At 41.2% G+C, this 26,625-nt stretch overlaps 1 protein-coding gene across 4 annotated transcripts in view; it reads right to left on the minus strand.

Moving 5' to 3' along the window:
* LOC139386971 (abl interactor 1-like) overlaps positions 1 to 26,625 on the minus strand; it is a 51,913-nt gene that overhangs the window by 13,696 nt on the left and 11,592 nt on the right. For 2 of the 4 annotated variants that reach the window (XM_071132887.1, XM_071132885.1), the window contains exons 2-8: positions 21,624 to 21,791; positions 16,569 to 16,745; positions 13,581 to 13,595; positions 13,102 to 13,217; positions 12,777 to 12,917; positions 1,548 to 1,648; positions 394 to 603 (exon numbers count right to left, since the gene is read on the minus strand). In XM_071132887.1, the coding sequence (XP_070988988.1) occupies positions 394 to 603; positions 1,548 to 1,648; positions 12,777 to 12,917; positions 13,102 to 13,217; positions 13,581 to 13,595; positions 16,569 to 16,745; positions 21,624 to 21,791 (928 nt within the window). The remainder of the gene's footprint in view (positions 1 to 393; positions 604 to 1,547; positions 1,649 to 12,776; positions 12,918 to 13,101; positions 13,218 to 13,580; positions 13,596 to 16,568; positions 16,746 to 21,623; positions 21,792 to 26,625) is intronic. The other 2 variants (XM_071132888.1, XM_071132886.1) reach the window with 1 other exon arrangement.

Consider the following 26,625-nt stretch of genomic DNA (forward strand, 5'->3'; position numbering starts at 1 on the left):
GTTTCTTTTCGTAATAACACGTGGAGATTTCTTAGGAATGTTACCATCTCTCACACAGGCAATAGCACAGTGATCACTTATGTCATTTGCAAAAATACCAGAAGCATTAAAATGATGGAGAGTATTGGTTAAGATCAAATCAATCAAAGAGGATTTCAGAGGATATTTTATGTTCAACCTAGTTACACTGTTGACAATCTGTAGGCTAATTAAAGTGAGCTACCTCAAACTGACTCCTATCCAGGACACACTGAGTCGACGGTCTATTGATGTTGCTCTTTCGTCGGTTACAAACATTCAACCATAATCCAACTACGGTCTATTCTTTCTTCTTTGGTTGAACATAACATTACTTCAACCATAATCCAACAAAAATTATTCCCGTGGTCTTACCTAAGTTCTGGGGGTATGCGGGTCCCCCGTTGAGGTGGGGCTGCTGGGACATGGAGAAATGGGAGCTGCCGGAGGGCGCCCGGCGGTAGGTACCTGTGGCCGACACCATGGAGGCTGAGGTGGCGGTGGAGTTGTGGCGGGAGACCTGCCTCGAGATGGTGCCAAACTGGGACATGGGGATGGGACCCAGGCCTGGGCCCTGGGGTACTGCTGCGGTCGTTGTTGAGGTGGGGAGAGAGGTACGGAGAAAGAAGGTAGGGAAAGGAGAGTGAGAGAGTTAGTGAATTCACTGAAGTTGGCCCGGTCTTAACTGCACTTATTTAATGTGTGGTTGGATGGAAGTGACTCAGCTGTGGCTGGTGTACAACAACCAACCAGACAGAAAAAAAGAGTTCCATGAGAAGATATACTGTGCTGCCAAAATATCATCAAAATATGCATATGAATCTAGATCTAAATGGACAGCTGAATTGTATGGAAAACTGATGCATAATATGAGGCTAAAACAAACAGACAAGCACCATTGTTTGTCAAAAGAGATGCCCAATTGACAGAACAAATAGGCAGCTAAGCGTATGAATATGAAAAGATTAGCTGACACAATAACCAGACACATGCTAAGTTGAAGACAGGAAAAGGCCTGATAGAAATAGGTGATACTGCTATACTAAAAGAATAAGACTGGTCAAACAGAAAGGACAGCTAAATGCTATGCTAAACAAAATAAGAAGCTAAGATAACAGAATGGAAAGCTAAATGCTAAGCTAACAGAGAAGAAAAGGTACCAAAATGGAAGTCTAAATTCTAAGCTAAGGTATCAGAGATCCTATACAGAATGGAAGGCTGAATGCTAAGCTAACAGAAAAGCTAGACAGAAAGGCTAATGCTAAGCTAACAGAATAAAAAGGCTAAAATGCTACACTACCAATAGGTTAACAGAGAAGCTAATTTGACAGAACTGACAGCTAATTGCTGAACTAAACAATGCTAACAAAGAAGCAAACAGAATGGAAGGCTGAATGCTAAACTAGGCTAAAAGAGAAGCTAATTCAATGGAATGGACACCTAAATACTAAGCTAGCAAAGAATCTACAATAATAGAATGGCTAGTTAAATGCAAAGCTAATCTAAATGCGATGTATCGCTGGGCTCACCTGGTCCCAGGCTGGGAGGGGAGGGAGTGGGCACAGCCAGAGGAACACTTATGCTGCTGCCGCCGCTGTTCTCTCGCCCGCCACTACCCCCACTGCTGCCACTGCACAGAGAGAGAGAGAGAGAGAGAGAGAGAGAGAGAGAGAGAGAGAGACAGAGACAGAGACGGAGACGGAGACGGAGACGGAGACAGCGAGAGAGAGAGAGAGAGAGAGAGAGAGAGGGAGAGAGAGAGAGAGAGAGAGAGAGAGAGAGAGAGAGAGAGAGAGAGAGAGAGAGAGGGGATGGTGGGGAAGAAATTGGGATGGGGAAGAGGTAAAGAGAGAGTCATAGAGAGAGAGAATAAAAGAGAAGGATGACAAAAGAGAGTGTCAGACAATCTGTAATTATATTGTCAGCATGAGCTCCTATCACAATTCAGCTGTAGAGCATAATGGGCTCTATTTTAACAAACTTAACACAATGTCTTAGACTGGTGGTAGCTCCATAGGTCCGGGGGTGTCTCAGAATTTGTTTAGCTATTTTCCCTGCAGGACTTATGAGCGCAAAAGCTAACGGAGGTGCGAATAGGCTGGGTTATGATGAACACATTTGTTGTAGGTGTGTCGAGGCTTGACTCTGCACTGGCCAATCAGAACATGCTCTGTCCCTAAATATGTGGCTTCTTCAAGTTGTGTATTAATTTTTTTTTAATGTATTGCGTTGTCATCAACTCCAATTCTAATGTTAGTCCGTTATAACCTAGTCTGATAAATACCCAACAAAAACAAAATAACAACATTTGGGGCTATCCTATCTTTGCTAAATATGTTGAAAATGTTAACACTACACATTATTCTAAGTTATTTCATGGCTTGAATATGTAAATATACAGTTGAAGTTGGAAGTTTACATATACCTTCGCCAAATACATTTAAACTCAGATTTTCGTAAAAAAAATCACCTGTCTTAGGTCAGTTAGGAGCACCACTTTATTTTAACTTCTTTGATATATGGGGCGCTCTTTTAATTTTTGGATAAAAAAACGTTCCCGTTTTAAACAAGATATTTTGTCATGAAAAGATGCTCGACTGTGCATATAATTGACAGCTTTGGAAAGAAAACACTGACGTTTCCAAATCTGCAAAGATATTATCTGTGAGTGCCACAGAACTGATGCTATAGGCGAAACCAAGATGAAATTTCAAACCGGAAATGCCCCAGATTTGGAATGCGCTGTGTTCCAATGTCTCCTTATATATCTGTGAATGCGCCAGGAATGAGCTTACATTTTCTGTCGTTTCCCCAAGGTGTCTGCAGCATTGTGACGTATTTGTAGGCATATCATTGGAAGATTGACCATAAGAGACTACATTTACCAGGTGCTCGCTTGGTGTCCTCCGTTGCAATTATTGCGTAATCTCCACCTGCGTGTATTTTTCCATTTGTTTCAGAGGAGAAACCCAACTGCCAGGAATGACTTATCATCAAATAGATATGTGAAAAACACCTTGGATTGATTCTAAACGTTTGCCATGTTTCTGTCAATATTATGGAGTTAATTTGGAAAAAAGTTCGGCGTTGTAATGACTGAATTTTCGGGTTTTTTTCTTAGCCAAACGTGATGAACAAAACGGAGCGATTTCTCCTACACAAATAATCTTTTTGGAAAAACTGAACATTTGCTATCTAACTGAGAGTCTCCTCATTGAAAACATCCGAAGTTCTTCAAAGGTAAATGATTTTATTTGAATGCTTTTCTTGTTTTTGTGAAAATGTTGCCTGCTGAATGCTAGGCTTAATGCTATGCTAGCTATCAATACTCTTACACAAATGCTTGTGTAGCTATGGTTGAAAAGCATATTTTGAAAATCTGAGATGACAGTGTTGTTAACAAAAGGCTAAGTTTGTGAGCCAATACATTTATTTAATTTCATTTGCGATTTTCATGAATAGTTAACCTCTTGGATCTCTAGGGGCGCTATTTCATTTTTGGATAAAAAACGTTCCCGTTTTAAGCGCGATATTTTGTCACGAAAAGATGCTCGACTATGCATATTCTTGACAGTTTTTGAAAGAAAACACTCTGAAGTTTCAGAATCTGCAAAGATTTTGTCTGTAAGTGCCCCAGAACTCATTCTACAGGCGAAACCAAGATGATGTGTCAACCAGGAAACTAGCAGAATTTCTGAAGCTCTGTTTTCCATTGTCTCCTTATATGGCTGTGATTGCGCAAGGAATGAGCCTACACTCTCTGCCGTTCCCCCAAGGTCTTAGCAGCATTGTGACGTATTTGTAGGCATATCATTGGAAGATTGACCATAAGAGACTACATTTTCCAAGTGTCCGCCTGGTGTCCTGCGTGGAATTCGGTGCGCAATTGCCAGCTGCTTGTACTTTTCCATTTGATTCAGGGGAGAAACCGTATGTCCAAGAACGATATATCAATGAAGAGATATGTGAAAAACACCTTGAGGATTGATTCTAAACAACGTTTGCCATGTTTTCAGTCGATATTATGGAGTTAATTTGGAAAAAACTTCGCGTTTTGAGGACTGAATTTTCGTTTTTTTTTTGGTAGCCAAATGTGATGTGCAAAACGGAGCTATTTCTAATACACAAAGAATCTTTTTGGGAAAAACTGAGCATCTGCTATCTAACTGAGAGTCTCCTCATTGAAAACATCCGAAGTTCTTCAAAGGTAAATTATTTTATTTGAAGGCTTTTATGTTTTTGTTGAAATGTTGCGTGCTGGATGCTAACGCTAATGCTAACGCTAAATGCTACGCTAGCTAGCTACTTTTACACAAATTATTGTTTTCCTATGGTTGAGAAGCATATTTTGAAAATCTGAGATGACAGTGTTGTTTACAAAAGGCTAAGCTTGAGAGCTAGCATATTTATTTCATTTCATTTGCGATTTTCATGAATAGTTAACGTTGCGTTATGTTAATGAGCTTGAGTCTGTATTCCTGATACCGGATCCGGTATGGGGAGTTCCAAGAGGTTAACGTTGCGTTATGGTAATGAGCTTGAGGCTATGATTACGCTCCCGGATACGGGATTGCTCGTCGCTAGAGGTTAAGAATGTGAAATGTCAGAATGATAGGAGAGAATGATTTATTTCAGCTTTTATTTATTTCATCACATTCCCAGTGGGTCAGAAGTTTACATTCACTCAATTAGTATTTGGTAGCATTTTCTTTAAATTGTTTAACTTGGGTCAAATGTTTCGGGTATTTTGTGAAGTGCACCAGTCCCTCCTGCAGCAAAGCACCCCCACAACATGATGCTGCCACCCCCATGCTTCACGGTTGGGATGGTGTTCTTCAGCTTGCAAGCCTCCCCCTTTTCCTCCAAACATAACAATGGTCATTATGGCCAAACAGTTCTATTTTTGTTTCATCAGACCAGAGGACATTTCTCAAAAAGTATGATCTTTGTCCCCATGTGCAGTTGCAAACCGTAGCGGCTTCTTCCTTGCTGAGCGGCTGTAACGGGATTCAACCTGGGAAGGAGAGGCGGACCAAAATGCAACGTGGTTGAAGTTCATGTTTTTTAATAAGAAAACTAAATATGAACATAATACAAAACAATAAACGTGGAAAAACCGAAACAGCCCTATCTGGTGCAACAAACACAAAGACAGGAAACAACCACCCACAAAACCCAACACAAAACAGGCTACCTAAATATGGTTCCCAATCAGAGACAATGACTAACACCTGCCTCTGATTGAGAACCATATCAGGCCAAACATAGAAATAGACAAACTAGACACACAACATAGAATGCCCACTTAGATCACACCCTGACCAAACAAAACATAGAAACATACAAAGCAAACTATGGTCAGGGTGTGACAGCGGCCTTTCAGGTTATGTCGATATAGGACTCGTTTTTACTGTGGACATAGATACTTTTGTTCCGGTTTCCTCCAGCGTCTTCACAAGATCCTTCGCTGTTCTGGGATTGATTTGCACTTTTCGCACCAAAGTACTTCCTTTCTAGGAGACAGAACGTGTCTCCTTTCTGAGCAGTATGACGGCTGTGTGGTTCCGTGGTGTTTATACTTGCGTACAATTGTTTGTACAGATGAACGTGATACCTTCAGGCATTTGGAAATTGCTCCCAAGGATGAACCAGACTTGTGGAGGTCTACAATCTTTTGTCTGAGGTCTTGGCTGATTTCTTTTGATTTTCCCATGATGTCAAGCAAAGAGGCACTGAGTTTGAAGGTAGGCTTTGAAATAAATCCACAGGTACACCTCCAATTGACTCAAATTATGTCAATTAGCCTATCAGACGCTTCTAAAGCCATGACATAATTTTCTGGAATTTTCTAAGCTGTTTAAAGGCACAGTCAACTTAGTGAATGTACATTTCTGACCCACTGGAATTGTGATACAGTGAATTATAAGTGAAATAATCTGTCTGTAAACAATTGTTGGAAAAATTACTTGTGTCATGCACAAAGTAGATGTCCTAGCAGACTTGCCAAAACTATAGTTTGTTAACAAGACATTTGTGGAGTGGTTGAAAAACGAGTTTTAATGACTCCAACCTAAGTGTATGTAAACTTCCGACTTCAACTGTATACATAGCATCCACACTGATATTGGGGCTTTATTTTTTATATTTAACCTTTATTTAACTAGGCAAGTCAGTTAACTTCTTACGGCTGAAATTCCGCTAACGGGATCGATTTGACAACAGACAGTGCAGGGCGCCAAATTCAAAACAACAGAAATGTCATAATTAAAATTCCTCAAACATACAAGTATTATACACAATTTTAAAGATAAACTTGTTGTTAATCCCACCACAGTGTCCGATTTCAAAAAGGCTTTACGACGAAAGCATACCATGCATTATCTTAGGTCAGCGCCTAGTCACAGAATAACAGCCAAAGAGAGGAGTCACAAAAAGCAGAAATAGAGATCAAATTAATCACTAACCTTTGATGATCTTCATCAGATGGCACTCGTAGGACTTCTTGTTACACAATACATGTATGTTTTGTTTGATAAAGTTCATATTTATATCCAAAAATCTTAGTTTACATTGGCGGGTTATGTTCAGTAATGTTTTGCTTCCAAAACATCCGGTGATTTTGCAGAGAGCCACATCAATTTACAGAAACACTCATCATAAATGTTGATGAAAATACAAGTGGTATGCATGGAATTAAAGATATACTTCTCCTTGATGCAACCGCTGTGTCAGATTTCAAAAAAGCTTTATGGAAAAAGCACACCATGCAATAATCTGAGTACAGCGCTCAGGCACCAAAACAAGCCATACAGATACCCGCCATGTTGTGGAGTCAACAGAAGTCAGAAATAGCATTATAAATAGTCACTTACCTTTGATGATCTTCATCGGAATGCACTCCCAGTAATCCCAGTTCCACAATAAATGTTTGTTTTGTTCAATAAAGTCCATCATTTATGTCCAAATTCCTCCTTTTTGTTTGCACGTTTAGTTCACAAATCCAAATTCACGAGGCGCAGGCACTTAGTCCAGGCGAAAAGTCAAAAAGTTCCCTTACATTTCATAGAAACATGTCAAACAATGTATAGAATCAATCTTTAGGATGTTTTTATCATAAATCTTCAATAATGTTTCAACCGGACAATTCCTTTGTCTCTAGAAATGAAAAGGAACGCAGTTCACTCTCACGGCCGCGCACATGACTTAGCTCATGGCATTCTGCCAGATCTCTTAGTCAAACAGCTCTTATTCGCTCCCCCTTCACAGTAGAAGCCTGAAACAAGTATCTAAAGACTGTTGACATCTAGTGGAAGCCTTAGGAAATGCAATCGGACCAAATTCACACTATCTTGGATAGACAAAGACTTGAAAACATACAAACCTCAGATTTCCCACTTCCTGGTTGGGTTTTTTCTCAGGTTTTTGCCTGCCATAGGAGTTCTGTTATACTCAGAGACATCATTGAAACCGTTTTAGAAACTTCAGAGTGTTTTCTACACACATCTACTAATACTATGCATATCTTAGCTTCTGGGCCTGAGTAGCAATACTGCCTGGATTCGACCCAGGGATTACAGTGGGTATCCCAAATGTTGTCAATAGGCAAGATTACATTTACTTTGATAAGGCCTAAAAAGACAGTGAATAATTCCAATCAAATTCTAATAAAAACAAAACAACAACTTGTTTTAAATAGGCTGTTTCAATACAGTTGCAGGCTCCGTAATTCCCCTACCGTGGGCATATAATATTAAGGCAATAACGACTGGAGGGTTTTACGCACATTCAAAGTTTTCACAGAAGCTGGATAAATATCCGATATCAAGAGAAAGGGGAAATGTCCACTCAACTTTATACAGCTCCCAAATGTAATGTTTTATAAACTGTAAGGACCGACGCTGGAGATGAGAAGCAAGTACAGGGAGTGAATAAACGGACATCAAACAAAATGACATTACGACAATAATGCTGACACTGGGAACAAAACTGAGGAACAGACAGATATAGAGGGGGCAATCAACAACATTAAGGAGTCCAGGCGAGTCCAATGAGAGCAGATGCGCATAGTAATGGTGACAGGTGTGCGTAATAAAGGGCAGCCGAGGGAGAGAGGGAGCAGGGGTGACAGTACCGCCTCCCCCTATGGGCACCTTTTTCAAATCAAATCAAATCAAATTTTATTTGTCACATACACATGGTTAGCAGATGTTAATGCGAGTGTAGCGAAATGCTTGTGCTTTTAGTTCCGACAATGCAGTAATAACCAACAAGTAAACTAACTAACAATTCCAAAACTACTGTCTTATACACAGTGTAAGGGGATAAAGAATATGTACATAAAGATATATGGATGAGTGATGGTACAGAGCAGCATAGGCAAGATACAGTAGATGGTATCGAGTACAGTATATACAGTGCCTTGCGAAAGTATTCGGCCCCCTTGAACTTTGCGACCTTTTGCCACATTTCAGGCTTCAAACATAAAGATATAAAACTGTATTTTTTGGTGAAGAAACAACAACAAGTGGGACACAATCATGAAGTGGAACGACATTTATTGGATATTTCAAACTTTTTTAACAAATCGAAAAATTGGGCGTGCAAAATTATTCAGCCCCTTTACTTTCAGTGCAGCAAACTCTCTCCAGAAGTTCAGTGAGGATCTCTGAATGATCCAATGTTGACCTAAATGACTAATGATGATAAATACAATCCACCTGTGTGTAATCAAGTCTCTGTATAAATGCACCTGCACTGTGATAGTCTCAGAGGTCCGTTAAAAGCGCAGAGAGCATCATGAAGAACAAGGAACACACCAGGCAGGTCCGAGATACTGTTGTGAAGAAGTTTAAAGCCGGATTTGGATACAAAAAGATTTCCCAAGCTTTAAACATCCCAAGGAGCACTGTGCAAGCGATAATATTGAAATGGAAGGAGTATCAGACCACTGCAAATCTACCAAGACCTGGCCGTCCCTCTAAACTTTCAGCTCATACAAGGAGAAGACTGATCAGAGATGCAGCCAAGAGGCCCATGATCACTCTGGATGAACTGCAGAGATCTACAGCTGAGGTGGGAGACTCTGTCCATAGGACAACAATCAGTCGTATATTTATGGAAGAGTGGCAAGAAGAAAGCCATTTCTTAAAGATATCCATAAAAAGTGTTGTTTAAAGTTTGCCACAAGCCACCTGGGAGACACACCAAACATGTGGAAGAAGGTGCTCTGGTCAGATGAAACCAAAATTGAACTTTTTGGCAACAATGCAAAACGTTATGTTTGGCGTAAAAGCAACACAGCTCATCACCCTGAACACACCATGCCCACTGTCAAACATGGTGGTGGCAGCATCATGGTTTGGGCCTGCTTTTCTTCAGCAGGGACAGGGAAGATGGTTAAAATTGATGGGAAGATGGATGGAGCCAAATACAGGACCATTCTGGAAGAAAACCTGATGGAGTCTGCAAAAGACCTGAGACTGGGACGGAGATTTGTCTTCCAACAAGACAATGATCCAAAACATAAAGCAAAATCTACAATGGAATGGTTCAAAAATAAACATATCCAGGTGTTAGAATGGCCAAGTCAAAGTCCAGACCTGAATCCAATCGAGAATCTGTGGAAAGAACTAAAAAATGCTGTTCACAAATGCTCTCCATCCAACCTCACTGAGCTCGAGCTGTTTTGCAAGGAGGAATGGGAAAAAAATTCAGTCTCTCGATGTGCAAAACTGATAGAGACATACCCCAAGCGACTTACAGCTGTAATCGCAGAAAAAGGTGGCGCTACAAAGTATTAACTTAAGGGGGCTGAATAATTTTGCACGCCCAATTTTTCAGTTTGTGATTTGTTAAAAAAGTTTGAAATATCCAATAAATGTCGTTCCACTTCATGATTGTGTCCCACTTGTTGTTGATTCTTCACAAAAAAATACAGTTTTATATCTTTATGTTTGAAGCCTGAAATGTGGTAAAAGGTCGCAAAGTTCAAGGGGGCCGAATACTTTCGCAAGGCACTGTACATATGAGATGAGTATGTAAACAAAGTGGCATAGTTAAAGTGGCTAGTGATACATGTATTACATAAGGATGCAGTAGATGATATAGAGTACAGTATATACGTATACATATGAGATGAATAATGTAGGGTATGTAAACATTATATTAGGTAGCATTGTTTAAAGTGGCTAGTGATATATTTTACTTAATTTCCCATCAATTCCCATTATTAAAGTGGCTGGAGTTGAGTCAGTGTGTTGGCAGCAGCCACTCAATGTTAGTGGTGGCTGTTTAACAGTCTGATGGCCTTGAGATAGAAGCTGTTTTTCAGTCTCTCGGTCCCAGCTTTGATGCACCTGTACTGACCTCGCCTTCTGGATGATAGCGGGGTGAACAGGCAGTGGCTCGGGTGGTTGTTGTCCTTGATGATCTTTATGGCCTTCCTATAACATCGGGTGGTGTAGGTGTCCTGGAGGGCAGGTAGTTTGCCCCCGGTGATGCGTTGTGCAGACCTCACTACCCTCTGGAGAGCCTTACAGTTGTGGGCGGAGCAGTTGCCGTACCAGGCGGTCATACAGCCCGCCAGGATGCTCTCGATTGTGCATCTGTAGAAGTTTGTGAGCTTTTGGTGACAAGCCAAATTTCTTCAGCCTCCTGAGGTTGAAGAGGCGCAGCTGCGCCTTCTTCACAATGCTGTCTGTGTGAGTGGACCATTTCAGTTTGTCTGTGATGTGTATGCCGAGGAACTTAAAACGTACTACCCTCTCCACTACTGTTCCATCGATGTGGATAGGGGGGTGTTCCCTCTGCTGTTTCCTGAAGTCCACAATCATCTCCTTAGTTTTGTTGACGTTGAGTGTGAGGTTATTTTCCTGACACCACACTCCGAGGGCCCTCACCTCCTCACTGTAGGCTGTCTCGTCGTTGTTGGTAATCAAGCCTACCACTGTTGTGTCGTCCGCAAACTTGATGATTGAGTTGGAGGCGTGCGTGGCCACGCAGTCGTGGGTGAACAGGGAGTACAGGAGAGGGCTCAGAACGCACCCTTGTGGGGCCCCAGTGTTGAGGATCAGCGGGGTGGAGATGTTGTTGCCTACCCTCACCACCTGGGGGCGACCCGTCAGGAAGTCCAGTACCCAGTTGCACAGGGCGGGGTCGAGACCCAGGGTCTCGAGCTTGATGACGAGCTTGGAGGGTACTATGGTGTTGAATGCCGAGTCCCAACCTGGCGTCCCACCTGGCGTCCCACTTGGGCGAGCCTGACGGGCCGGCCGAGGCATGGGCGCTGGACTAGCCGGTTGAGGAGTAGAAGCCCGACGAGCCGGCTAACGCGTGGGAGCCCGATGGTCCGGCTGAGGTGTGAAAGCCTGACGATCCCGCTGAGGCAAGGGAACATGACGAGCCGGCTGAAGCTTGGGAGCCTGGCGGGCCGGCTGAGGCATGATGTGGGATGGGAGCCTGATGATCGGCTGAGGCATAGGAGCCCGACGAGCCGGCCGAGGCATGACGTGGCATGGGAGCCTGCCGAGCCAACCGAGGCAAGGAAACCTCTCGAGCCAGCTAAGGCGTGGAAGCCAGCCGAGCCCGCTGAGGCACCCCCGGTACCATCGGCGGCACCCAGACCCAACGTCACCACCAAAAACAAAAAACAAGATCTCCCTGATGCTTCAAATAGGGGTGTCAGTATTCTGTAAGGACCGACGCTGGAGACGAAAAGCAAGTACAGGGAGTGAACATTTAATGGAAAATGGACATCAAACAGAGGAAGGACAGCGTATGGACAGGGGAAACAAAATGACATTATGATAATAATACTGACACGGGAAACAAAACTGAGGAACAGACGATCAATCAACACTGTGAAGGAGTCCAGGTGAGTCCAATGAGCACAGGTGTGCGTAATGAGAGCGAGAGCGGGAACAGGCGTGACATAAACATAATGGACTAATTTACCAATCTAAAAAAAAATGCTGACATGGACTAATTAAGTGACTGCTGATGCACAACCAAATTTTGAAATTGCACCTTGTGTATTCTATTAATCTAACAGTAAGTTGAGACCCCGAAGTTTAGTCAACCCCCCCAAAATAAAAATTGGGTCCAGGGGCCACCAGCGGCCAATTCCTGGCCTAGTGTAAGGGTAGCCTGAGGAAGGCTTGGTTTTTAATCATATGAAATAAAAAGCAAGCAATAGTTAAAAGAAAAAAATGGGAGCTAGATAAAATAATGTAGGCCTACAGATAAAAAGGGGATGTCCGCTCACTGTTTTGCTGATCACAAACTTGATATTTTAATAAAGCTTTGTTGAATAAGATTTATTTCAAAGTAATCTCACAACCCTTTATTGATCAGCTTGGCTACTTGACGAACAAAAAAAGGAACACTTCTGAGGGACAAAAGAAATTCAGCCTTCATTAAGTGGAACGCTTGGTTTTTAATCACATGAAGGCTCTTACAGACGAGCTGCGGTAAACGGCTATTGAACTGCGAGTAAATCCGGCTACCGTGTGTAGAGACTAGCGGTCCCCTTTGTTGTCAGCACAAATGTGGTCATTAAAACATTGTTTGATTGGATGACAAGATGAACTGGGCTCATTGGTCAACCATGCAGGCTTTGTTGCTGGCAATACCTTTCAGATATAAAGAAAAGTCTGCAAAACGTTGGCTTCACCACGTCTTGGTTTGAAAGGTGTAAAACACACTAACACACACACGCTCCAGTGGCCCACTGCAAATTAGGGGTGTGCAGTGTGTTTTACCTGTGTGTTCTGGGTCTCTGGTTGAGGGAGGCAGTGCGTGCAGGGCTGTGCTGGCTGCCTAGTCGTGCTGGGCTGGTCATATAGTCGTTAGGCACCGTTGGAGGCTTGACTGGCTCCAGGGTCTTATATGGGGTGTTTCGCCTGGAGAGGACACACACATTTAGAACATTAAGCGTATGTCAACACAACACACACCAAAAATATTTTTGCACGTTAAGAAAACACACATGTGCACAAACACACCAATAACTTAAGTGCGCATCAGCACAACACAAGCTCACACAGGGACAGACCCACTCATACACACATTTTTGGGATACCATACCCAAGAGTTCCACGACCAGCCATGGGTGGGCTCGGGGGTTTCTGTGTCGGTGGATTGGTCCTCGATAATGTCCCCCCTCCACCTCCTCCCCTCGCTGGCTGGTTGTTGCCATGTTGCTATTAAAAAGAAAAACATGGATACTCAGTCATAGGTGGCCTACTGTTCAAACTTTTACAAAGGCAATTACTGTATGTTACATTGTGCAAGTATCCTATGACAGTACGGTGCAGTTTATAGTTAACATTTTGCTTTCACTTTTAGTGTTTTGTGATGGTATTGTAATTGGTATCTATATTGTTTAATTGAGAGGTAATTTAGATCATTTGGAGACATAACAAGGACCTTATATTAGGACTACATTCTCTCATGAAGTTTTAATATACATACAACATATACTGATGTTACGAAATGAGGCGACTCAGAGTAATGGGGGCTTAGGGCCAAAGCATCATGGGTAGGGGGAGAAACACAGCTCTTACCTTGGCTTTAAGCCACTGAGTGCAGGCAGTAAAAAAGAGAAGAGAGACAAAAAAAAAACATGCTCATTGGTTAAGAGTAGCAGGTGAGTAAGAACAAAGGGATTAACACGTGTGCTTATTGGTTAAGAGAAGAGACAGAGTGAGAACTACAGCTGTGCTCATTGGTTAAGAGTAGCAGGGGAGTAAGACCTAAGGAGTAACTCTTGGGCTCAATGGAGGAGACATAGTAAGAACTCTTGTACTTATTGGTTAAGACAAGAAAGATGACTAACACTTGTTTCATGTCATTATCATGTGTTGACAGCCTGCGGGACATAAAATAGAATGAATATAAACACACAGCGTTGACTAGGGAATATATCATTTTCCCAAGTGGTGTCCCCTGCATTTTCTACTGTCAATTTTAAGTTGTGTGCAAACAACATTTCGGAACCACTGGATTAGAGAGTATTATTTTGTAACTATTCTAGTTAGGAATACAGTGAAAATATAATTTAAAAAGAGATAGAGGTAGCAGGGATAAAATACTTGAGTTCTCAATGATTAAGTTCCTGAATTAGCCTGAATAGTGAACTGTAACCTCTGAATTTCCTACTCTATTTATCCAACACCTAATATTGAACCTTATCAATGACAGCTAGCTCCCACTAAAACCTGCACCCTAATTGAGATAGCTCACAGTTCAGTCTGTCAAATGCCTGATTTGGATTCTACTGGAAGCTAGCTGTTGTAATCAGTCAGTCAGTCAGTGTGGTCTAACACATGGCTTGCGTTTACAGTGACTGGTGAGTCGACTACCCTGTCTCTCTAAAATGTCTCCTGATTCGTAATTGTTGCAAAGCTCCCTGGGCTGTCACTATGGATGTGTCTGTAGGGGGAAGACACACGCCTCCATCTCCAGGGGCAACTGTCTGTCAGTAATGACTATTGGGAGGATACCACGGTAACCGGGAGGCGAGGAGAGTGATTTGGTATTCATTGTCCAAGGCGAGCCCCCGGGGACTTCTCCTGTCCCAACGAAGGGGAAATAGGCTGTGAGAATGAGTTGGGCTAATGAGCTATTCACACGCGCATGCACACGTATACATACAGTACATGAGCCCCACACACACACCACACAAACCCCAATCCCATACATAACACACACACACAAAAACGCATGGCGCTCATACTACACAAGTCTGCTTAAACATACATCCAAAAACACACACACATCCAACCACTTGGACCTCATCGGCATTAAAATGTGTATGTTTAATGTATGTATATTTAATGTATGTATGTATATATGTATGTATATCCACACACACACACACACACACACACACACACACACACACACACACACACACACACACACACACACACACACACACACACACACACACACACACACACACACACACACACACACACACACACACACACACAGTGGCTGTTGTGGCACTGGGCTGATTTCAATGGCTCTGAATTATTATAACACACAAATGTTTCGGTGGAGAGAGGGGAAATCTGAGAGGGCTCCCTCTCTGTCTGACTGTCTGTCAACCATGAAGCAGACACAGTGAAACCCGAGGAATCAAAATGGAGGTGCATCAGATTCAGTACATTGCACTACCGAGTCCTGAGAAGCATGAATCTGACAGCTTTCTGTACCAGACACAAGAAACTTATCTTAAAAGGTGCACTTCACCCCTTTTTAACATCATATCCATTATCTTCGGCGTCATACTAGTTTCTACATATGTGAACATTGTGAAACTTTTGTGTGTTTTGTAGTCAAAAAGATGGGAAGAAAAGGTCAGAAGAAAAATACCCCGTATGATGTCATCGGGGGTCATGACTGAAATTATGTTGATCTCTTTGTGTTCTTGAGTAGCTGGAATACGTTAACAGTACAGTACCAAAGTGTAGACCGAGAAGTCATATTGTAAATTTGGTCACTATAGGAAACCCCAATATAGTGGACAGACATATTATATACTATATGCATGTATCCATTCACTAATTCTGTATGGCTGCAAATTCTCAAATCCATTTGTATCATGAGACTAAGACAAATATGTTAATAGGGCCTCTCTTGGTTAGAATTGCTTTGCAGCGGATGTTAGAAGAATATCAACAAACAAACTCATTATCTAACATAAGACACAGTCACAGCAAGAGTAATATAGTGATTCATTCATGCATAGCACACCATGGCAAATAAAGGACTATCAATGACAGGCAGCAACCAATACACACAACAAGCTCAAAGTGAGAGAAAGAGAGAGGGAGGGAGGGAGGGAGGGAGAGAGAGAGAGAGAGAGAGAGAGAGAGAGAGAGAGATAGAGAGAGAGAGAGAGAGAGAGAGAGAGAGATAGAGAGAGAGAGAGAGAGAGAGCAAGAGAGAGAGAGAGAGATCCAAGGGAGGGAAAATAAAAAATGAAGATGGAACCGGAAGATATCTGAAAGATTATTTTCCCACAATTCACGGGGGATATGATGGCGTCAGACTTCCCAGCCAGTAACCTCCTAGAGTTCTTGGACACAGACAGAGGTTAGAGGAGCCAAGCTTGTAACCACTGATGGCTTTGCCTACTACACTGACAGCTACAGTGTTATGTTAAATCTTCACACGCCCTACTGCACTTCATTAACTAAAAAGGGCAGTTTATTGATTAGCATGATTTAATTAAGTGGAAGTAATCAAATGGCAATAAAATGGCTAGACAGACCACTTACATGACTGTTCCAGGCGTGAATCTGGTGCTAATTGTGTGTTTGCCTCTCAGGAAAATGGATTTATACAAGGACTAGTACACACCTAAGGGAATGATGACTAACTGTGTAAGCCGAAACCAGCATGATTACTGGAGACGTCAATGCAGTATTACATATAGAGTAGTGTTTTTTTCTGAAAAAGTCAGTATGAGGCACTAGGGCTGAGGATGATGTGACTCCAGTCTGTTGCTTTTACTTTGAGAAAGGGGGGGGGGGGGCTCTTACTTTGACACCGTGGCCCACGTCGTCCAGCAGCGTGTAGTCGATGGGCTTCCTGATGTACCGGACTGGCCGCTCCATGTTGCCTGGGGCGATGATCTTGTGCGTGCGCGACGTGTTCTTGTTGGTGGTCAGGATGCCGATCTCTCGCCGTGCCACCTTCTCCTTGTGGATGTCCACTGTCTGAATGGAGGGATGGGGAGAGAGAGAGAGAGAGGATTAGAAGCAAGGAAGAGGAAGGAGTGCTCTGCTAAATGTAATTACAGTGACTTTACACTGTCATATGTTTGGTGTGTCTGTCATAGATTTTTACTACAGTCTTAGATCATTACATTTTACCATGATTGTTTAACACCTCCATTAAGTCATTTTTATGGCAGCATTAAGAAAGCGTATAAACTATTCATACTGATGGACTACAACAACAGTATTTCACATTTAGTGGCCCTTAGGGGTTGAAACAGGGAGGGACCAATAACTCCACTGGACGTGTCCTTTTTTGTTGCAAAAGGTTTTCCTACTGTGTGCCCTAATGAACACGACCAAAGAACACTGTCTTTAACTTGGAGACCATTCCAAAGACGACTCCCATCTGGGTCAGTTGAAGCTGTGAGTGCTTCCCATATCCTTTTAAATTACAGTCATAAATGATATGATCTCACAGCAGGTTGCCTGTCTCCTGTTAGAGCCTCAGAGGGTTGATTCTTATGAACGATAGATGAAGGAATGAGGGTGGGTGGATGTGTATGTCTCTGGGCATTTAGGTCACACTTCAGTCAGTAAGAGAGAGATGATGATGTGAGTGTGAGAGGGGGGGGGGATTAGATGGTGCGTGTGTGTGTGTGTGGAGGTATTTAACTACTCTTGTGAGGACCAGACATTTTGTTACAAGGTCAAATGCTATTTCTAGGGGGTTTAGGGTTAAGGCTAGAATTAGTGTTAGGTTTAGGGAAAATAGGATTTTGAATGGGACTGAATTGTGTGTCGCCACAAGGTTAGCTGTACAAGACTGTGTGTGTGTGTGTGTGTGTGTGTGTGTGTGTGTGTGTGTGTGTGTGTGTGTGTGTGTGTGTGTGTGACCCTAGGCAATGAGGTCACACTTCAGTCACTATTCATCCAACTGGGTTAACTACTCTTTAGGGATTCCATTGCTGCAGGAGCTAGAGATGGAGAACAAGTGTCACATCCTGACCTTAGTGTCACGCTCGTCGTTGGAATGAGGTGAGGACCAAAGCGCAGCGTGGTAAGTGTTCATCATTATATTTATTAAACAGAGAACACTAAAGAAAATAACAAAGGAGAGCGAAATGAAACAGTTCTGTAAAGAGACATACACATACTGTAACAGAAAACAATCACCCACACCACACAGGTGGGAAATGGCTACCTAAGTATGATTCTCAATCAGAGACAATGAACGACACCTGCCTCTGATTGAGAACCATACCAGGCCAAACACAAAACCACAACATAGAAAAAAGAACATAGACTACCCACCCAACTCACGCCCTGACCATACTAAAACAAAGACATAACAAAATAACTAAGGTCAGAACGTGACACTTAGTTCCTTTTGAATGTTTCTATTTTAGGTTGGTCAGGGCGTCAGTTGGGGTGGGAATTCAATGTTTTTGTTCTATGTTTGGTATTTCTATGTGTTTGGCCTGGTATGGTTCCCAATCGTTGTCTCTGATTGAGAACCATACTTAGGTAGCCTGTTTTCCCACTCTTATTTGTGGGTGGTTGTTTTCTGTTTAGTGTATGTCACCTTGCAGAACTGTTTTGTTTCTTCCATTCACTTCGTTATTTTGTTTTGTGTGTTCAGTTAATAAATTAACATGGACACTTACCACGCAGCGCATTGGTCCGATATTTCATACTTGTCGTCAGACGACGAAGTGATCCGTTACAACAAGTGAGAGATAAAGGGAATATTTAATAGACAGGTAGTTCATTTGACCCTCTGGAACGACCTTAAAGAAGTCCCTGAGCTGCAGCCACACAAACCTCTCTGCATTCAATGCTACACATTTTATGTGCCGTGTGATAAAAATAGAAAACAAGGTTGTAACTTATTTTTGGAGAGGAAACAACATGGTCACGCCCAGTTTCAGCTTGGAACCAGCACCAAACCCTTCATGCCCATTTCCTGTCTGAATCAGAGATAGGGGGCTCACAAACAGCTCATACAGAAAGACAGCAACAACAAAAAATCCCAAACAAAATGAGAATGAGAGGGCAGGAAAGAAAAGAAGAAAGAGAGAATCAAAGGTTTTGCTATGTGGTTAGAAATGCGTTGGTTCCTCTGTTACTGTTCAGGTCGACATCAAAGAGGTGCACTACATTCTCTGTAGATTGGATCTTCATATGATTGCCTACCACAAACAGATAAGATCTGCTGAATCAATAATAATAATAATACTAATAGTATAACATATACCATTTAGCAGACACTTTTATACAAAGCGACTAACGGTCATGCGTGCATACCTTTTACGTACGGGTGGTCATTGAAATCTTCATCAGTGGTTAACGCCACAACTCCTTCTATCTTTATGTGCAAGTCTCATGTAATCCTGACAGTACATTTCCCCAACAGTAGAGAAAATCTTTTTTTTTACCCAACAATAGCATGTGAAACTTGGAAAGTCTTTTAAATGTACATCAGCATTGACAATTTTTTCAAGATATTTCTTTCTCCAAGAGAAAAAGGTTCATTTCAAGAGATAATAATAATAATTTCTCATTTGGATTGAAAACATTGTCATTCATGATTATGTACTGTTGTTTAAGCAGGTTGCCTAACTATATGCATGACAAAAAAACAACCAAAAAAACAAATGTTTTTTTATATAATAGCCCTAATGTAGACAGTATTTAAATGAATTGTCATTGTACATTACATAATTCAGTTAAGAATAGTTAGATATTAACTTTTCATATGTTCATGAGTAAAAACCAGTCTCATGTCATCTGATGCTCAACTGTTAATAGAAGGATTCCTGCAATGACAGTTGAGAGATGGGCAACGCTGCCCCAACGCAGACCGTTTAGTTGGTCAAGACTGGTCCACTTGGTCAAGACTCTGGGGGGATTTTGCTATAAACTGTTCATAGGAATTTTTGCTATAGGAATTAATCTCTCACCAAGTGTCTTATGATGTTTTGCACCCTAACCCCCTCAAAGCTAGGGTTGGAAAACCCAATCCCTGGAAAGCCTCATTGGTTAGTATGCTCTAATAGTCCCAACTAGACTGTAAAACACCTGGATTGTCAACTCATCTCACCTCCTGCTCTAAAGGCATCAGCATGCTTCAGTTCAGCTGGCGCCAACCCGAAGTCGACTAGCCGATCCGAACAAGTATGCTTGCATAATCCCTTAAAAGACTTTCGCATGGAAAACCCAAAAAAGCAGCAAAAGTATCTCTTTGCTCTGACATACACAGTCAACTGTGGGACCTTATATAGACAGGTGTGTGTCTTTCCAAATCATGTCCAATCAATTGAATTTACCACAGGTGGACTCTAATCAAGTTGTAAATACATCTCAAAGAGGATACAATGAAACAGGGTGCACATGAGCTCAATATCTAGTTTCATAGCAAAAGGTCTGAATACTAATGTAAATAAGGTATTTCTGTTTAAAAAAATATATATATACACATTTTAGATGTAACAAAATGTGGAAAAAGTCAAGGGGTCTGAATACTTTCCGAATGCACTGCATACGTAGGAGAAACAAAGAATGTCTGCTCATTTGATGTCATTTATTTATATTTTGGAGCTCTACCAGCTACTCATTGAACATCAGCCCTAGGTCACAACGTGAGAGAGAGTAGTAGCTTGCCTCAGCCAACATATTTGAATAAGTATATAATCAAAAGTACACTTCACCAAGCAAGCAGCCTTGTCCTCATCACATCTCACTTAGTTAACATTAGCTGGCTACCTAGCCAGCAAGGTCGTTAGCTCAGCTTTCTAGAGAGCAAGATTGTTAGCTTAGCTAGCTAGCTAGCAAACTGTACCACTTATATGCTAACACTGGACTGGCACTAAAGTGAACACTCGTCCTTGATACAAAAGGAAAACTGTTACTGTTTGGGCCAATTATGTTAGATAGTGGGGTTATTTGGTTAGTTTTCTGAAATATGCAATCTGCAAAAAACAAGAGTTATAGCGCAGATCTATAATTCAGGTAATGTGCCTGCAGTCATGATGAGCTAAGTAGCTCATGTTAGCTAGCTATCAAAATTAGGACATGAGACCAGTGCGGCAAGCATTTGCCTGCGCAAACGTGTTTAGTCATCAGCGCATACTTATTTTCCACCATAATTTGCAAATAAATTCATAAAAAATCCTACAATGTGATTTTCTGGATTTTTTTTCTTCTCATTTTGTCTGCCATAGTTGAAGTGTACCTATGATGAAAATTACAGGCCTCTCTCATCTTTTTAAGTGGGAGAACTTGCACAATTGGTGGCTGACTAAATACTTTTTTTGCCCCACTGTATGTGTGTATGTGTACGAAAGCTGGGACGATAAATCGGAAATTATCGACACTGACCATATCAATCACTTATTGCAGGCATTTTGCTGATATCGTTCATTTCGATAAGTAGCCTATACTAGAGAAATGTGAAGTTTGAAATTAAATGCGTTTGCTAATATGGGTGATTATTAATGGGACAATTGATGGCTACAACAATCAAACTAGTAAAGGATAATAATAAAAAACTGTGGTGCATATTAATGGTATAAACATTGTTCTATTTATCGGAGATTGCTGAGCCAATGGATTTAGTTGAAGTGAGTACCTAAGAATTTCTAACGTTCTATATGGATTCTGTGAAGATATGAAAATATGATGAATTGTATGTGTGTATAATCGATAACTAGAGATTTGATGAAGTAATACTGGGAATATAAAGAGATGCAACTTAAACAACCCATACGTAGATGTACGTAGGTTTTGAGTTGTTCCCTTTAAGCATAAATTCAGAAAATGTGTTGCGATATGGATTTATTTCCATAACACCCAGCTCTAATGTTTATCTCTCCTGACCTGAGAGATGTGGTTGATGGAGGACTCCATCCGGCGCAGCTGCGAGGCCTGGATGTCCAGCAGCTGCAGCACATTGTTGGCTAAGGCATTGATCTGGTAGGCAACGCTCGCCAGAGACTGGGTGGTGTAGGCTTTAGTCTCCTCCAGAGCTTTCCTCTTGTCCTGGGCCTAGAAGATGAGGAAGATGAAGATGACTACACAAGATCCAATGGAAATTTGACTTCCACTTTATCCCAAACCCCCCCGAAAGACACATACACATACATAGGTTGGAGGTTGGAGCAGGGGGAAAGACCATTGTATACATTTAACATTACACTGTACATTTTGTAGATTCAATTAATGTATATGGTCATTTCCATGTAAAAGGACCCATGAGCACCAACATGTAAAGTTCATAGGAGCATGTCAAATTGGGTGTCAAATGAAAGCTAAGCTATACATTTTTCAACCATTTTCCAACCATTTTCCATCGTAAAAATGATGAATAAGCAATGGTTGATTTCTTGTTAAACAGATGGAAAAGGGGTCTTAGAAAACATCAACCAGAAAAGTCTTCAAAGGTATTATAAGTACATCAAAACATAATACTGTTAAAGTAAAGATCCCTGCCAACTAATATCAACACATTTAGTTAAGGATAATTTATTCTGCCTTCTGTAATTTTAAGAAACATTGTATTATACCTTGAAATTCCGTTAACAAAAACCCACATATCTTTAAGATATTTTCTAATGTCTCTCCCTCATGACAAGGAAGGATAGTGAAAGTGCATAGAAGTAACAAGTAAAGGTAGACCTATCAATTATTTATAGTGTTTTTACTGATATCAATTTTGTTTATGAATTATTAAGTGATTCAAACTCAGAATTCTGTTACCAAATTGGTAACGAAATTTCAGAAAAATTTCAAACAGAATTTTTGGAATTGAAATTAATGTCTAATTAATGTCACCTCTCTCGGCTCTTACTGACACCTACCCATGAGCCCGCTCTTTCCATTTACTGTAACTAGCATCCTCACCCACTGAGCACTGACAAACACCGGACGTCCATGGACGTTGATAAGTAGTTAAAACTTGTGAAACTTAAACAAATATGATTGGTTCAGATTTGCTTGGTCCAGACCCACCAAATCTGGTCTTGTTTGGTGGTGGAGGTCATAAAAACAATAGCCAGTGTGTAGAATAATACCCAAATATTCAAAGGAGGATATTGCATATTTCTACCTTTGTGTACCTATTTAGGATACATCACCATGAAGAGAATGACATTCATATCCATAATTATGCATTTCTGTAGTACAGATCAGGGACCCATGATGAAATTCCGTTACCGCAATTATGTTACCGGGTGTAAATCCACGTCACTTTCAGTAGTTCAATAACCAAAATATTTTTTTTCAAAGGCAAGGCGTCGTCTAAGCTGCCACCCCATTCCTTCTGCAGACATCTTTGAATCTTTAATTGAGAGCAGATATTAAGCAAAGATTTTGGGAAACATGGTCGCAAAAAAACAAAGGGCGAGTTTACCGAAATTCTGTTTGAAAACTTTGCATTTGCACAGATCTTCCAGTAAAAGTGTTTTTGAAAAATGTTTAGTGTAAATAGTTACGAGTAGTCCATGTGCATCGAGTTGTATGGTTTGTTAAAATTTGAAATCACTTCAGACACCCTGGTTTGAATCCAGGCTGTATCACAACCGGCTGTGTTTTGGCCCAGCGTTGTCTGGGTTTTGCCAGTGTAGGCCGTCATTTTAAATATTTTTTTCTTAACTGACTTGCCTAGTTAAATAAAGGTTACTTTTTAAATAACGAAAAAAATATATATAACGGGAAAGGTGGAAGGACAGAGATATACAAAAGGAGGAGAAATAGAAGACATACAATGTAGGGGACACAGGCCGAGTCAAATAAACTTGTGAAAAACAAATACAGAACACGAATTCACCCAGGGGACAACATAGGAAAACAATGATAAAAGCACTTAGGTGGTGCTCTAAAAATACCTCTGCCTAAACGAGGACAGGGTTTTTCTCCATATGTTACTTGACATTTCTGATAAGGTGCAAAGCAATGCAGGCTGGGTAGAGTGGAATTCACACCGCCACTTCCGAATAGACAGGTGCACATTGGGACGTTAGCCTCCGGGAATGCTGGGACATCGGTTAAGAAGCGAGTCCCTCCCTGCTGCAAGAGCCATCTGTCTGAGCCTACAGCCATTGCTCTACACACAGTTCCGTTGTAAGTATAGGCCTATGAAGTGCATGAAGACTACACCACACACACAGCAGACCTGGGTTCAAATACTATTTTAATTAATTTCAAATACTTTATCGGTGCTTGATTAAGTTTGTCTGGCTTAATGTACCAATAAAATAGTCCCTAAACTTCATACCCCTCTAATCTGGCACTCCAGGCAGACTAGAGCAAATGCTCAAGGTATTTGAAAGATTGGGTTCGATACAACAGACCCTGTTACAGTGGATTTGTGTAAATAGAAAATTCCCTGAGTGTACGCAATGCATCAAAGCAAGTCCACACAGTGCAGACAAAGAGATTCTGACAACACATACCCGCACAAACACAGACATTTAAAAGGCCTATGTCTTACAATGTAATCGCAGCACAAACTTGGCACCAAATTGTACATACACAACGGCAACACACACGCACACACACATACACACGCATGCATGTCCTCAGGCACACACACACACGCACACATCTAGAAAGCACCTTGTATCAGTGATCGACATCTCCATATACTGTATGTCCCCATTCTTCCATTCGTCTGAATAAAAGTACAGTATGAATTTGTGACTTAAAGTACTCTTACATTATGCACATAGAAATCAAACCATGGCTAAAGCCTTGTTATCATTGTAAGCAACTTGGTCGGCGCAATTAATGGGTTGAGTGAATGAATTTGGGAGAATGTCTGTCTCATCTGCATTGGTGTCTATATTTGTCTACAAAGCAAGGGGGCACACCTTTAATTCAGGGTGATTGAGGACAAGTGGAACATCTTAGTGGTGGAGAGAGAAGGATTAGGTTGTGTTAACACCTTTTAAACATTGACCAACATCCTAAAAAAAAGCTACACAGTCCCAATTTTATTTTTGCAACATTTGGGATCAAGTTGTATTTAGGCTGTTGAATGCATTTCGAGTGTATAAATACTATTTAAATAAAGCTTGAGTGTTTAGAAACCATATACAACATAACAGAAGCACTCAGTCATTATATGTACATTTGGTGGCCATGGTGGGATTACCTAAATTCTCAAACTGGATTTGGTAGATCCAAGATTTTTTATATGTTAGATATTTCCATTAACCAACACATCAGGGCACAATATAGGTAGAGCAGTACAAATTGAACACTGATCTTACTCAACCTGCAGTACAACAGTTTTTATGGTGGAGTACTGCTCGCCCAAATGGAGAGCAGTTTGGAACCCCTGTTGCTGCTGAGCCAGAAGGGAGTTATTGCAAACTGCTATTGGAGATGGCCTAGTAACCCAAGGGTCAAAGAGGACATTCTCTATAACATTGGATACGCGTGGAGCAGCCCATGGCATGTACAGTAGGGCCACAACCATCATGGTAGGTAATTGTAAACAAGAAGGTAAAACCACAACAAAACACTCCCTAGAGTCCCTACTGAAGTTAATAGTAATTCTAATATAAAAATCTTCTCCAGGGGACATGATTGTTTGAAGTCGTTTAGCAACTGAATTAATTTAATGATAGAAATCACTAAGTGATAGTAGATTGAAGCACAACACTTCTTGGTCTGAATCCATAGCACAGGGGAAATTGACAGGACAAAAACATCTCACTCAACATCTCTTTGACCCCTTTCCCCTCCTCTTCATATCCCGTGTAAACTAATAGTTGTATCAGGGATTCTATGCATAGTTGATTGACAGTTTAATCACCCAATGGTGTGTACAATACTCACTGTTCTGTGGTGTTCATTTCTCATCAAATGTTCCACTAATTTCATGTGTTAGCAGGCGACCTGTTCAGAAACTAACGCTAGCTAGCAAAAACACAAAATATATATATACACAAATCGATACTTGGAGTTAAGGAATCAGTATAATATCGGCCACAATAATATTGCGATTTTTTTCCCCCGTCACTAATGGTAGGTGGTACCTTTTGATGGAAGACACACATGATACTAACCTGATACAACTCTTCTAATCTCCAACCCCTATATCTCTTCATTTTCAACTCCTTTACCAAGACTAACCCGTCTATTTTCTTGGTATTTGGTAGCCTACCTTATGATGGGAGACCCACATGGTACTAACCTGGTACGTTTGAACTAGTACCCCATCATCTAACGATACTTGTCAGACAGGCCTGCTGCTACTACTGTGAAAAAGACTTGAAGGGCCTTAAAACATTAAGTCCAAAAACGAATGACTCATGAGAGAAACATCCAGTCAGTAGGATATCATGTGAAGGGGGATTTAAAGTGGGGGCTCAGCTGTGACAAATACTGTTGCTTGTGTGTTTCCTTCCTTAATGGGATAGTTTGTGATTTTGGCAATGATTTTCTTTGTCTCTGCGTGCAGTTTGACAGAAGTTGCCAACAAGCATTAGCGCAACAACTGGAAGTCTATGGGGATAGCTATTATGCTAGTTTGCCTGTCATTACGGATTATGGCATTTATCAATTGGCATTGTGTTCTTTTATGATATGGTTATAAAGGTGTTATAGCAGGCAACATGACCTGTAGTGCTCCTCAATGATGTCACTGATGACGAGCTATCCATCTGCACAGTTGGATTTATCTGGATTCTACAATATGGCATATCTGGTGCCCACAATGGGTGACCATTAGATCTACAAATTGCTATTCCGTTAGCGTCGTTGTCATAGCCTCAACAAAATGGCACTCCCTGAGTGCATAATCTGGCCAATACTTTTTTGTTTGTTCATTAATATGATACACTTCCACTGATCCTGGGGCTCTTGTTAAGGTCAA

The sequence above is a fragment of the Oncorhynchus clarkii genome, chromosome 28 (assembly GCF_045791955.1).
Source record: "Oncorhynchus clarkii lewisi isolate Uvic-CL-2024 chromosome 28, UVic_Ocla_1.0, whole genome shotgun sequence".
In the NCBI taxonomy this organism is placed as follows: Eukaryota; Metazoa; Chordata; class Actinopteri; order Salmoniformes; family Salmonidae; genus Oncorhynchus; species Oncorhynchus clarkii.